Genomic DNA, 14,524 nt, shown 5'->3' on the forward strand with positions numbered 1-14,524 from the left:
TAACTGTTCTTTGATAATTTGTAAGAATCCCTGTCAATTACACCTGCCTTTAATTGAAGCAGATAATTATGTTTTGTTTTTTTTTTACTCCAGGTTTTACTGTTGTCCCTGTTGAAGGCAGTCATGTTGCAGCACGTTATGACACTCATCCAACCGGGGCGTTATTCCGGTGGACAGTCAGGTTAGCAGACACACCCACTATGGCTAAAGTAGCAGACAGATTAGCCTGGCTATACGGTTTTAGGACAGAGGCATTTTTTTTCTTGTGTATCAGCTGACACACCTCCGATATTGAAATCTACATGGCGCGTTACCAGACACACATTCTGATAAGGAGATAAGAACTGGGTTTGGTGACGCCCGGCTGTAAGACAGGTTAGAAAACAAGAAGAGAATGTTGGAAGGTTAATTACAATGACAAACACCTTTTGACCCCATTCTCTCAAGGAAGGGAAGCGACTAATGTAGAGAAAGATAACAAGGTCAAAGATTAAAAGAAAAGGAAAACAAACTGAGAAAAAAAAAGGAACCTGCTGCAGCAGAGAAACATTTTAGCTAGCTAGCTAAAGTTACAGCTAAGGTCTTTTTTTAATGCCAACACTGAAATAAATAGCCATGTGTAGTGTAACAGAGGTCGCTCACAACACAAACACACGAAGAATTATCAAGAAAATGTACAGCTCAAAGGGATTTAGCATTTCAGCTCTGCAGTGGCTAGCAAAAACTTAAGCAGTTAGCTAACTAGAAAGCTGACACCTGGAAAGCTAAAAGACAGACATATTTTATCAATGGACATTACAGCAAGCTAAAAGGAGAGTGAATGTTTGTCTTACATTGTTGATGAGAGACAAATCTCCACATGAACGCCCCTGACATTCCTCCATTTCTTCTGGATGCTAAATAGGCATTTGTTTGCTAACGCCTTGTCCGTGTCACGGTACAGCAGGAAACGCGAGATGGTGGAGGCTGTGGAGCTTTTTTTCTCACTGCGTTGAGAACTGATTACTCTCCAGCAAATATATGCCAGGCCGATTTAATCATTTGGGCAGGTTTTATTAAGCGAGGGATAAAAGAGTAATAGCGATGTGGCCACCCATCTCATCATGCATTTGAATTTATCCAAAACAAAATTTGTTTGTAGGACTATCCAATTGCATGCAGAGGTATTTATTTCTCTGTATCAGTTGAAACATAATAAAATCCAAATGCCATATTACTGGTATATTCTGATAAGAATTGAGTCTTTGCACTTCCTACATTACATTCAGGGCTTGTTTAGCTCCTGAGGCTAATTATGCAGACAATTGCATTGTGGTATTTTTTTTTTTTTCTTGACTTACAACAACTTTCCACCCACAACCTTGTGTACATTGTTTTTCATGATGTATGTTACCATCAAATTGGGTCATGTCATGTCTTGAGGAATGCACCCTGATTTTCATGAGTTGTGACATGTTTTGCTGACGTTTGTAGACGTACTGGAGCTGTATAATAAGTTAATATATTATATATGAGGAAAATGAGGAAAATGTTCATATCCCCAACGTCATCCTTTCATTATGCTTTTGCATTTCCTACATGAAGTAACCATCTGTTAGCATGCTAAACTGCTAGCCTTGTCTGGCTGCAGACGGCGACAGTTGCCAAGCAGCTGTGTTCTCAACTTTCGGGGTGATGTCACCACTCGAACTCAAGGCATTTTGTGTACACAACTTGTAAACATGACGTATACACGAGTGCTCAATTTGAGGTAAGTGCAAGAACATTAATAAGCTTGGTGAGTACAACCTTCATGGCATGGAACACACAGATCGCTAAAGATAGTGCACCTGCGCTTTTCTTGCAATAGAAAGTCAAAACGGCAGCCATTTAAACGGTCTTCTGCAAATTTACCACTATAAGACAACAAGCTTTTGAACTAGGAAATGGTTTTTATACATTTTAATTTGGGACTGTTTCAATAATTATTAAGAAAGAATAAAGCAAATAGTAAATTAGTCCTGGACTGTAACATGAAAGGCAAATCCAGAGCATCTCTATACACCAAACGTATCTGGTGCCTCCTCTGAAAGACAATCTCCAGAGGAATTGATTTTGACAATTTTTTGACGAACCGTCCGATGAGCCTGCGCCCCAATAACCAAGATCTCTGTGACTACAATCATGGCTATAGAAATACAGTGAGTTGTTGACAAAACAGTGGATCACACCCAAGAGGGCCTGGCATGGGTCTGCATGTCGAAACACCACAAACCACATAGTTGGCCTTTGCTACGACTTGCTCATAGCTGGATCCAGCTCGAGGCGGGAATTGTCGTCTCATGACACGGGATGAGAAAAACAAGAGAGACAATTTGAAGCACTTCAGAGGGATACTGGTACTGAAGACGTCTTGAGTTGTCATAGCAGAGAAAGCACAGGCGTCTTCGCCGGTTCACCGTCACGGCTCTTATTGGAACTGAAACTGCCTTTACTACACAAGTGGTTTCCCAACTCGGGACAAGCCAAAATGTGTTGTATGAAATCTGCTTCTGTTGGCCAATAGTTAGCCAATAGTTAGAATATATGTATGGAAAAACACAAATTTTATGGATAAGGGAAACTAATGGTTGTCAACAGAGAGCCACTCCACCTCCTTGATCCAGAGGTCGGCTTTAACTTCGGTTCATTTCGTCAGGCAGTCAGTCAAGCAGATTGTAGGAAGGTTCAACCATCCTGCACCTCTGAAACTAGACTTTTTCCACCTAAGAGACATCATCAGCCAAACTGAAATAGTTTTTAAATTCATACTTTTCAAATCATTCCAGTTTACCGGCCTACAAAGCTGTGCTTCCTTGGCTGCAGCCGTCAACCACAGTGATTATTCCCGCCTGCAAAGCAGCTTTGCTTCTAAGAGATGATTTAGTATGAAGTATAACAACGATTTCTTTACATATCCAGATTTAGAAACATATTTCCCTTGCTGAAACAGTCGAGCAACAGCGGCCTATACCATGACAGAATGGAAGAGTCTCCTGTGTATTCTAAAAGCAGGACCTCCGTGTTAAGACGTGCAAAGTGTAAGCTGTCAAAACAGCCTTTAAGAATGCACACGGGAGGTTCAAAGCGTTTTTCCATCTTAGCAGCATTAGCAAGCCGAAATACACGTAATTCAACAGCCTGTCACCTTGCTCACACTTTCCATTTAAAAATAATCCAAATATCGGTCTTGTAGCCCACCTTCCGAGTAATGGCAATAGCAGACGAACAACGTGTTAATCTTTTCTCTCATATTTTGGGCCTCTCTGTGCCACATCAAAGCTGGGGCAGTGTGGTTTTGCAAAGCTTTCTGCCAAAGAGCAAACAAACTTGTGTCAGCTTGCCTGGCAAAAAAAAATGCAGAAAAGACAGAATTATCTTCATGAATGCAGGAGGGGATTAAAAAACAAAGCGAATTGGTAGAATGCAAGGGGTAAGAGAAACAACAACCCATCCTGTGAAGGGGTTACACTTCAGATAATGGCTTCTACTGTGCGGCTCATTCCTTTGACTCCCAAACGCGGCCTTTCAGCTGCCGGTCGAGTCGACAGAATTACATGAAAAGGGCTTTATGATACAGTTTCTCAAAGGAAAGCCATTATTTTCTCAGTGAATGGGATAACAAATGGGAGAGTGTCAAGTGAACAGGGAGGCAGTGAGATATAAGAATTATTCAGATGGGAAATGCAAAATTAGCGACAGATATTAGAGACTTTTGGGGTGATTATCATAAAGTAAGGTACAAATCACACTGGTAAATCGTACGCAGCCTTTTGTCAACACTTCAACATCCACTATAGAGAATAATGGTGGGAACTCCTTTCCTTGTTTAGCAGGAGGGAGCAAACAAGGGACCTTGTGGCGCAACGGTAGCGCGTCTGACTCCAGATCAGAAGGCTGCGTGTTCAAATCACGTCAGGGTCAAAACTTTTTAAAATGCACATCTACTATTTAGCGTTCTGTGCAAGGTTGCTGCCTCATCACAAACTATAACTATGTGCATCTAGAGGTGGACTGGACTGTAACATTCAGATATTTTGCATTATTCTGTCTGTCAGTCAGGTAGGGATTAATGTGCAAATAGTCAATCTGCATCAAACCTCCAATCAGGGTTTCCCTTTTAGCTTGTCGGGATGGTTAAATCTGGTCTAAACGTACCTATTAATACTGAAGGATTGTTTTAACTGTGCTCATTTTGCAGCACAGTTACTCTCCACCTTTTGGAGACACTGTCTCTGAGGTCTAACATCCCCGGACCAGTGAAGAGCGTCCAAGTTATGCGCGATCACGTGCGCCGCATTGGTTCTATTGTCCTGCTTCTAACGGTTCTGGTTAATGATTAGCTGGATTATCTGAACCGGTGCGTTAAGATAACAGAAAAAAAAAAACATCACAAGGCAGCAGCTGGGAAGGCTCATGTTTGATACGTCAGCTTAGTCACACTATTGTAAGCCCACACACTGGAGATTAAGGTTATCTCTGAAAGAAAGAAAAAGAAATCACTGAAAGATACACACAAAACCCAGTTTACACATAAAACACAACCGGTTTACTGTGGGCTTCCGGCTACACGGTGTCAAGTCCAGCTAAATCTGTAAATGATTTGACAACAGAAGGAATTTCTGTTCTTCAGCTCTTCAGACGGTGAACAAACACGGCAAATCCAAAAAAAAAAAAATCTGCAAGACTGGGCAATGGCAACAGAAACTGACCGTGACTGGATGCCCCAGCACAGGGGCAAGTATAGCATGTAGCTGGACAACCAGTCACGCAATGGCTTGGCACGTCTCTGGCGTTGTGGCGTGTAGCCTGCTTGCGCTGCATGTGTTTGCCAGCGGCTGCCAGAAACTCTGTCTGTTGCGCTCAAGCTAAAGACTTTCAATCCAGGATTCAGAGCTGCTGATGTTTTGTTCTCTGCAGCCTTTGCATGCATGCACCCTCCTCTCCATGGGCATACCTCGTATCAGCACCTGTGTGTACACCTGAGCGGCGACCTACTCAGCAGGGAAGCCTTAAGGTCATCCTAGCTTGAACTCGAAGCGAGGCACTGTTTGAGTAAGATAAAGCTCCCAGAGTGTGGTGTCATTGTCCTTGATGCCGTGAGCAGGGCAGTCAGACAGTTGTTTAATCAGTCGGCCAGACGGGTGTAGGGGTAGTCTCAACTTCTACCCAACATTGGCTAATATGCCAAATGTAGACCACGGCCTGTAGCAACTACTGTATCAGCTCTGTAATACAGTATCCTAGAGTTTACGTATAGCAGCAACTACAAGGTAACATATGGAAGTTTAAGGGCTTTGACCTAGCAATTAGAATTTGAAGAAGACTCACAAACAACTTTAATACAACCATCATCATTTAATATTGCACATCCTCCTGCAGCCCTTTGACCATCAGATGCCGCAGATATTTGCACTTGATATCTCATGTGGAGATGCTTCCTGGTTCTGGGATCTTTTGACAGTCAAAAATATTCCTGAAAACTGAAACTGTCCCAAAATCATGACAACAACAATGAGTCACAGCACCTTCCAGGCTTGACGTGTCTGCACTGACCCTCAGCACAGTTTCACTGTAGTCATTTCTATGAGGTCTCTCTTACCGATGTAATTACTGTATTTACTGTCACCACAGTTCTAGACTACTCGCAGCATGCCGTGACCCGTCACCGTGTAAAATTACAAGCTCCCTGCCCCCCTCCCCTGTAATCTCTTTGCTGCACTACTATGTGTGCAACTGTTGCAGCTGATTTTTGACTTTAAATACAGGACCTGGAGGGACTTCACAGTTCAGCATGTTGATGAAATGACTGCATAAGTCACTGCCTTGGATCTCTGCAAAGAGACAGTGAAAGAGTGCACTGGGGGGCCAGGGGTGCTCGACATCTTTTCTGGATGCTTGGGCATACTTCAGCTCGTGACTTTTGCAGCAGCAGCAGGGGTGTGTAGCTTTGCTCAGACACTCAGAGGCTGGCAGGCAACGATTCCTTTGAAAGGGGTCAGCACAAAAGTCGGCAAGAGGACGGCACTGGAGAGAAAAGGAGGCAGAGAGATCAAGATACAAGAAGAAGAAAAAGGACAGGAAGCTATATAAAAGTCAGAGGAGCATGCAACAAGGGGATGAGAGGTTATTGAGTCCACACTTTCTTTCTTCCCATGCGTTCCCTGCTGCGGTCGAAAGCAAAGCCTGCCGCTTAACTGAAGCGTGGACCCAGTCGTGCTCAGTTACCATCAATCACATTGCATCCTATCATCCTAAACGGCCGTCTGCAGTCAGCTCATACAACACACACAACCTACGACTATCTTCCATAATCCTGCTCACATTCTGCAGCTCCACTCTGTTACATAACCACTGAGTGTTGGGAGCTAATAAGCACTGACAGCCCGTTCAAAGGCACTTCCCACTTTTCTCATTCTGCACAGCTGCACCAGCACAGGCGGCTCATGTTAGGTCCTTACCTGAGAATAGATGCGGATTAAAAAAGCATAACTGTGCTTTCACTGAAGGATAACAAGTCCCAGAACAGAGAAGAGAAGTGGGGGTTGAAGGAAGCAGCAAAAGAAGCCACGTAGCCGGGTCTTTGACAGTGAAATAAAAAGAAGACTACAATTTGTGTGACAGTACTTATAACTTCTTAAGGCTTAGTTCAGGACTAAGCCTTGATTGAAAAGATAGTTTACATTTTAAAACATTTTAAATTTGTGCCTTTAAGACATCAACAGGCTTTTTTTGGCAGGATTCTTGAATATGAACCTATCAGTTAATGTTAAAGGGGCTGTTTGAAAGCTGGGAAAACCTCCTTCCTTGCTTTCATGCCAAAAATCACAAGAACAATGATACCTTTTCCCTGTAAGCGAAGCTACAGCCAATGGCTGTTGAGCTTGGTTAACAGTGAGCCCGTCTCCAAGCACATCTCTAAAACTTATTATTTAACATAGTATGTTAAAAAAAAAAAAAAAAAAGGTGCTTCTTATGGACGGAATATAAAAGATGGACAGGTCTCTTGGAGTGACTGACAAGTTGGATCTACCCTCGCTCCACCCCAGCTCCTCTCACTCTTCCAAATATGGTAACTTCTCATTTCCAAAAAGTAGTGGGAGTAGTCCACAAACCAAGGTGCAAAATTCTTATCACAATATGAGTCATATACGGAATTTGGATTTGATTAGGGGGCGTGTTTCAACCGATGCATTCAACTGGATAGTCTTACAACCAATCAGAGCCACTTTGTGGTAAACAAAGTCAACTCCACGTCACTTAGATGACATGTATGACTGCGTGGTTGTTACTCTTCTGTCCATCATCACATAAAGCCCACATAAGCGGTTTGATTGGCCTGGAAGAGCTTTGCCGGAGCATCATCAGTTCCCAACGGAGAGACTCCAGATCAACTCTGTGCAACAAAAAGAAATTGTGGGTGGAGAAGTTGCTCCGGCTTCTATGCCAATACATCCCCCCCTTAAAGGGGAACTACTGTTTTTTACAACCTGGACATTTGGCATAAAATACGATCGTTTACTCACCCATATAACTTTTGTGTAATGTGTAGTCCTTCGGGAGATATTTAGATCTGCGTATATCCATATAGTGGGAGTGAGTGGGGCACCGAAACGCAGCCTCTAAATAACGCATTATCTGCCGCGAAACTCGTTCATTTCACCAATATTTTGTTATGATACGCTAGTGCTATTCCCGGTTGAGTCCGGAGTTACCCGTTATCATCGTCTTCTAACCTGGATGATGTCATCTCTAAGCGCCGCGCGCACCTGCAACATTTTTTTGCAACATGGCTGAATATTTTTCTGATTCTGAGGTTGTGGATGAACCATAGCAGTAGCAAATTACAAGTAAACAAGCCGACAGTCGCGGGTGCCCACGGCGCTCAGAGATGACATCATCCGGGTCAGATCCAGGTCATCCGGGGTAACAGGTAACTCCGGATTCAACGGGGAATAGCACTAGCGTACGATGAAAATATTGGTGAAATGAACGAGTTTCGAGGCAGATAAGGCGTTATTTAGAGGCTGCTTTTCGGTGCCCCAGTCACTCCCACTATATGGATATACGCAGATCTAAATATCTCCCAAAAGACTACAAATTACACAAAAGTTATATGGGTGAGTAAAGGATCATATTTTATGCCAGAAATAAGGTCCAGGTTGTAAAAAAACAGTAGTTCCTCTATAACCTTGAAGTTTATGTTAAGATAACCATCTACTAGCTTCATATTTATTGGACAGACATGAGTGCTGTCTAATATATCCTCTTATCTAAAGCTCAATTTTCCACTGACTGGCGTCTTCCTGTTATTAGTATTTTGATTACTCGCTCAATAACCCCTCAGTTTCAGTATGACTTACGTCCCCATTGAAAACAAATGATTTAAACTTGACAAATACAATACGACTGGAAGCCCGTCATGTCATAGTCTACAGCTAACACACACTTGAGTAATCTGTGAAGCTCTTATTACATGACGGCGGATGGCGTATACAGTAGATAAATCATCGGTTCATTAAATCGTCCTGCCCTTCAGACATCCAGGAGCCAGGGGACACATGCTCCTCATATGCTGTCTTACGTCCGTCTAATAAAAGAAAGAATCACACAGAAATATACAACTCATGAGGACATTCTTCATCCGTGCATTTCAGCAACTTGACCACGCCGTGACATGTCTCCGGGTGTGCATTTGTGGAATCCTGTGAGCGAAAAGGACAATTATGTGTTTAAGGCTGTACCCTACATTTAGACTGAGAAACTGTGGGAAAGCAGATGACAAATAGGGTCCTGAAATACAGCTCCTCCTCAAAGATCCAGAGCCACAAATTATGGATCCGGTGACTGAACGTCAAAGTATTCCTTTGTTTTATGTGCCTGACGGCGTGCCAGATGTGGGCGAAACCGGGCTGCGAGAGGATGAGTTAAGATCCGAACTGCATAATCACGTCCACGTGGTGTATTGTACGCCAACGGGAAAGCCAATGGAATAACATTTTCACATTGCTCCTGCTTAAACGCTTAAACTCTAGAAAATACAGTTATTACGTAACTGGCTGAACGCTAAAAACATCAGCCCTGAGAACAGAACGGTGGAATGAGAAGACTGAAAAAGACATTTTTCATGAATCCTTCATGACCGTGCAGGTTGTTCTGGCACAGATTGACTGAAGTTAATGGTGCTTCTGATGCTTTCTGGTCAGAATGAATTTTTTTTTGAGCTCAGATACTTCAACACAGCTAATTCAGAGCCTCAAATGCAACGCGGAGACTGTTTTCACAAGAGCGCAGCATTGCCAGAGAACCAATCCAATATGGTTCATGTATAACGAAGAGGTAGATAAACACATTAGTGTCAGGCAGAGAGTAGGCGGGGGCAGAAACCAAGAGTAAGTACAGAGGGAGGAAGGGAGAGAAGAGGCAGATGTGAAAAGGCAGCAGGTTAATACACTGATCAGGCATAACATTATGACCACCTTCGTAATATAGTGTAGGTCTCCAAAACAGTTGTGACTCATCAGAGAATGGAAATGGGCCTTCTGAGGGTGTCCTGTGGTGTCTGGCAACAGAATGTTGTTAGTGGGGGGGCTCTGAGGGGAGGGGCCTCTGTGGATCATCCCACAGATACTTGATCATTTTGGGATCTGTTGAGTTTGGAGGCCAGGTCAACACCTTGTGCTGGTTCTTCATGTTTTTTTTGGGTTGTTCCTAAACCGTTTTGTGGCTGCATCCTGCTGGGGATGGCTGCTGCCATCAAGGAGTGTCTTTGCTATGGGGTGGGGGTGACTGGTCCGGTCTAGGTGGGTGCTACATGTCACACAAATGCCAGGTCCAGAAGTTTCCCAGCAGAACATTGAATTATCACAAGAAGATCAATGTTCTTCACCTATCAGTGGTCATAATGTTATGCCTGATCGGTGTATTACTCATCGGGCATTCAGATTTCAACACATGATAATGCACTAACCGAATGACCAAGTAATGAGTTAGCTGCCAGTCTGTATCGCTTCAAGTTTGCATCTCCAGAACCAGAACCGGACCCACGGTGCAGCCGAGAAGTGGAGTTTCAAAATCCGATCAGATTCTGAAATCAAGTTGCATAACACACTAAAGGAAAATATATTCCTCTCCTTAATCTCAAACATGCACACGCTTCATGATTTGAAAATAACAGCACAACTGCAGGCTATCAGTTAGATTATCGTGCTAGATTAGGGAGCAGTGAATGCACCATTCCACGGGATCTTACGTGGGGAGCGGAGGAGCTACAACTTGCTCTAACTTGATGGGGGAAAAAAAAAAAAAACTATTTGGATGATATTAAACGGGTTTGCTTCAATGAGCTTGTGAGGAGATTAGAGTGTTTAAAACTAGGCCTGTTAACACCTGACATTACCAGATAACTTCAGCACCAAGAAAGTCTTGGACCAGATTTCCTCTCTGACTGTCAGGGTGGGCAAACTGAGCGATGCATAGGGCCAAAGCTCCAGTAGTCTTAGCCCAGCTTAAGAAAGCATGTCAGGCTGCTAAGGACTTTAACATGTGAAGTTATGCTTGATGCATTGGTCCTTGCACGCTCGAACTGTGACCTCAACACAACGCCATAGCCTTTCATATTCACACTTCTTGAGGCACCCTTCAGCAGAACATCTCATCTTTAGCAACTTGCCGCAGCAATCTTCCTCCAAGATTTCTGGTGGATACCTGTGGTTTCACATTCCTGGATTGCAGACGCACTTGTAGATAAAAAAAATAAATAAAAAAACTTGCCTCTAGCTTTTCCATTTTGCATACGCTCCATCGTATTTTCATGTTTTTGGGCCGACTGCAAATAACGACTCCTGCTGTTGTTACTTCAGGTGCCGCCTCCCCGCCCGCAGCATGTGGAGCAGATGCAGCGGGTATTGTGAAGTGGCAGGATTATGTAGGAGTTGACGGCCTGATTGGTTTCCAACTGTGAGGTCTGGGAGTGCCACTCGTCGGCTGAGGTAAAATCTACACTGGCCGATCATTCATTCATTCAACCAGCTTCTGTAGTCGCTCCTTTGTCCCTTTGGTCGCCTGCTTGGGCCTTTGAGTTTTGTTAATCGCGATCACTGCAAATATGATGGGAGGTTGCGGACTATGGGCGAGTTTGGGGTACCTTGCACACTTTACACACCTGGGTGACTGTTGTATATACACTGATCAGGCATAACATTATGACCACCTTCCTAATATTGTGTAGGACTCCCTTGTGGTGACTCATCAGAGAATGGACATGGACCTTCTGAGGGTGTCCTGTGGTGCCTGGCAACAGAATGTTGTTAGTGGGGGGGCCTTTGAGGGGAGGGGCCTCTGTGGATCATCCCACAGATACTTGATCAGTTTGGGATCTAGTGAATTTGGAGGCCAGGTCAACACCTTGTGCTGTTCTTCATGTTTTTTTTTTTGTTTTTTTTTTAACCGTTTTTGTGATTGGATCCTGCTGCTGCCATCAAGGAGTGTCATTGCTATGGGGTGGGGGTGCCTGGTCTGGTCTAGGTGGGTGCTACATGACTCACCATTGAATGCCAGGTTCTTTCCCAGCAGAACACTGAATTGCCCCAAGATGGTCAACGTTATTCACTTCTCCTGCCTGTGGTTTTAATGTTGTGGCTGATCGGTGTACATAAACTAGGATTATTGGTTGTGGGCAGTTTCTTTCACTCATTTGGCAAAACCGCTTGGTCCTTACTTCCCCTGCTGCCACCAAGGAGACCTAACAACGTGCACCTGTTCTAGGACGGACCCTCAACCTGCACAAATATGCACCGACTTCAAATGCTCCCTCTGAGAATGTGCAAGTGTGATAATTCAGATTTGTGCCAAACACCTGTTTCCTGGGATCCTCACTTCTTCACATTGAAGCTGGATAACCCGAGCTGTCTCGTATGGATCATGCATGAACACGTTGGGTTTTATGGGGTAGCGGTTCGCACTGACGCCTCACAGCGAGAAGGTTTCGGGTCTGGGCTCGCCGGCCTGCTGGGGCCTTACTCAGTGTGGAGTTTGCACGTTCTCCCACGATCCAAAGACACCGCTGATGGTTCTAAAAAGGCGTGCATGTGAGTGCGAATGGCTGTTTGTCTTTTTTGTGACACACTGGCAACCTGTCAAGAGTTACAGCACTTGCAGATAATGAATGAATATTGGATTTTCCATGCATATATAAATAGTAACAACTTCTGATTTGCGCATTGTACAACATTAACTGTTGCGGCAATTACGTCTTGCTATCAGCTGCTGTAATGCTGTAATCTAGCTTGTGATTATATCCTCCTTTTGTCCAAAGGTCTTGTCTTGCACACCATGCAGTAGTTAGTGTTGACCCGGAGCCAAGCAGGCTCAAGAGGCAAAGCACACTTCTTCGTTTACAGTGATCCTGCACGGATCAATGGGCCGGTCGCCTCCGTTCTGCTGAACCGGGAGAAACCGCCAAGCTCTGGTAAACAGAGGAGTGAGTGTGTGCGTCTAAAGGAGGAAGTGCTCTTCAAGAATGAGCGTTAATGTTGACCCACTTCATCGCTGTTTGCCTTCGGTGGCAAAGTCTACAACCGAGGTACGCCGGTGAATGACCACGGCTTTCCGGGTGGTTAAAAGTATTTGCAGCGAAGCACAGCATGTCTGGGCAACCGTTTGTCGTATCAAAACCCCCGCTGCAATCCCCTAAAAACTAAAAATATAACTTCTGGAAGAAATAACCGGCTCCAGGAAGGTATTCCAATCCTGCAGCAGCTTTGACTCCAATGGTAACGGCGCCCACTGGCAAAGGGGAGAAAGTGTTGTCACTAACCATGGCAACACAACCCAACTTTAATTCATTCATTAGTCATTTAATGGCTTTTAAAGCTCCGCCGCTGGGAACCCACAAAAAGAAAGAAAACAATCTGGGTCCTCATTCGGATTTGGAACAGAGGGGTGCTCACGCAGTCGTCGTGTTCCATCAGATGAAACTTGGATGAACTAAATGACTTTATTCTGCAAGTGGAAGGTCAGTGAGTGCTTCCTCAGACTAGGAAACGCTCCACTGGCTTGTTACCATTATTATCTTTTACAACTCTGATGAACTGTGTTGTAATATCAGGCCTTGGACACAGATTGAGAGCACGTCTCAGGTCTAAATCTCAGTTTTTACAGTACAAGTGAATGACTCACAGCTTTACTGTAGGACTTGACGTGTACCTGTGCACTATCTAGAGGCAGTTTGATGCTTTGATTGGCTTTATTATATCTGGTTTCACAACCGTTTTCCACTGTGACCTCAAACTGCAGTATCGGAGCACTTTTACGCACACTCTCTGCCTTTACCCCACCGGTGTGTCTTTAACTTTTTAACGGACAACCTAACAGGTACGCACCGATCTGAGAGTGGCTGCATTGCCTGCATAGCCCTGCAGATTAGCTGTGCAGAAAATATCCATGCAGCGTGATAAAAGTTAAGCGCACTCCTCCGGCACAGCGAGTGGATCTTCCCACCGCTGCTCTTCTTCCTCCTCAAGGGGCCCCTGGGGGTCTCCGATTGTCGGGAGCAGCCACCGGCTCTCTCCCTCTTTCCCAGAGAAAAGCGCCATGTTGAGGCTCCGGTGTGGAGTCAGCACGCTGCTCCGCGCTCTCGGAGCGAAACGTTGCGAAATCGCGCGGTGCGTGCTTGCGCGTATGTGTGTGTGTGTGTGTACGCTTGGGGTCTTACCTTCGCGATCGCCTTTTTATACCTCATAGCCGCTTGCTCGATGAGGTTGTGGACTTTTATATTCCCATCCCCGCACGGAACGACCACCCGGGTCCTCCCGAAACACACCGTCACTTTCATTTCTCCCTCCGTCCGCTGCGTTAATCCCAAAGAGGAAAAAGCCGCGTCAAGGCGGCGATAACCATCCCCGGTTCGGTGTGAAGATTTAAAAAAAAAAAAAAAAAAGAAAAAAGAAAAAGTAAATCCCGATCTGCTCACACCAGGAGAAGTTGTCTTCTTCTTTGTGTCCCGCGTCCTCGGAGGAGAAGCCCAGCGCAGTGTAGGTACGATCCAGCAGCGGCAGGGCTGGGTGGCGTCCTCCCTGTGCCGTGTTGACTCACTTACAGAAACTTCCCAAGTAAAAAAAAAAAAAAAAAACTCTCCAGTGAGAGCGCACAACTGGACCAGATGACAACAGACACTATGACGGCGCCCTCATGTCAGAGCAGGCACCAAGAATGTTTCCAAACAGCACAGTAGCTAGGGGCCGTGGAGGCGATCCATCGAAAATTTCTGTTTACACTTTCTTTGCTTTCTTATTGTAAAAAAAAAACTTGCGCAACGCTTACACCTTTGCATCAGATGAAACGTTTTTACTGCGCGTAAAAGAAATAAAGTTTATTGTCCTTGCGGATAATGACGTTTGATTGATTTTCAGAAAGATCAGTGGGTTTAATTCCGGTTCCAAACGTTCAAATGTGCGTCGAAATTAAAGAGGAAGGGGTAGATGAAAAGCAGAGGGGCAGACATGAC

The 14,524-nt window shown here is 44.5% G+C and overlaps 1 protein-coding gene across 1 annotated transcript in view; it reads right to left on the bottom strand.

Annotated features, from left to right (window-relative positions):
• Nucleotides 1–14,081, bottom strand: part of LOC311503862 (partitioning defective 3 homolog) — a 364,850-nt gene extending 350,769 nt beyond the window's left edge. Inside the window, exon 1 of the mRNA XM_084566761.1 lies at nucleotides 13,733–14,081. Coding sequence (XP_084422887.1) covers nucleotides 13,733–13,852 — 120 coding nt within the window. The 5' untranslated portion in view covers nucleotides 13,853–14,081. The remainder of the gene's footprint in view (nucleotides 1–13,732) is intronic.
• Between the last annotated feature and the right edge of the window lie 443 nt (nucleotides 14,082–14,524).

This window comes from Chelon labrosus (assembly GCF_963514085.1).
Source record: "Chelon labrosus genome assembly, chromosome: 18".
Lineage (NCBI taxonomy): Eukaryota > Metazoa > Chordata > Actinopteri > Mugiliformes > Mugilidae > Chelon > Chelon labrosus.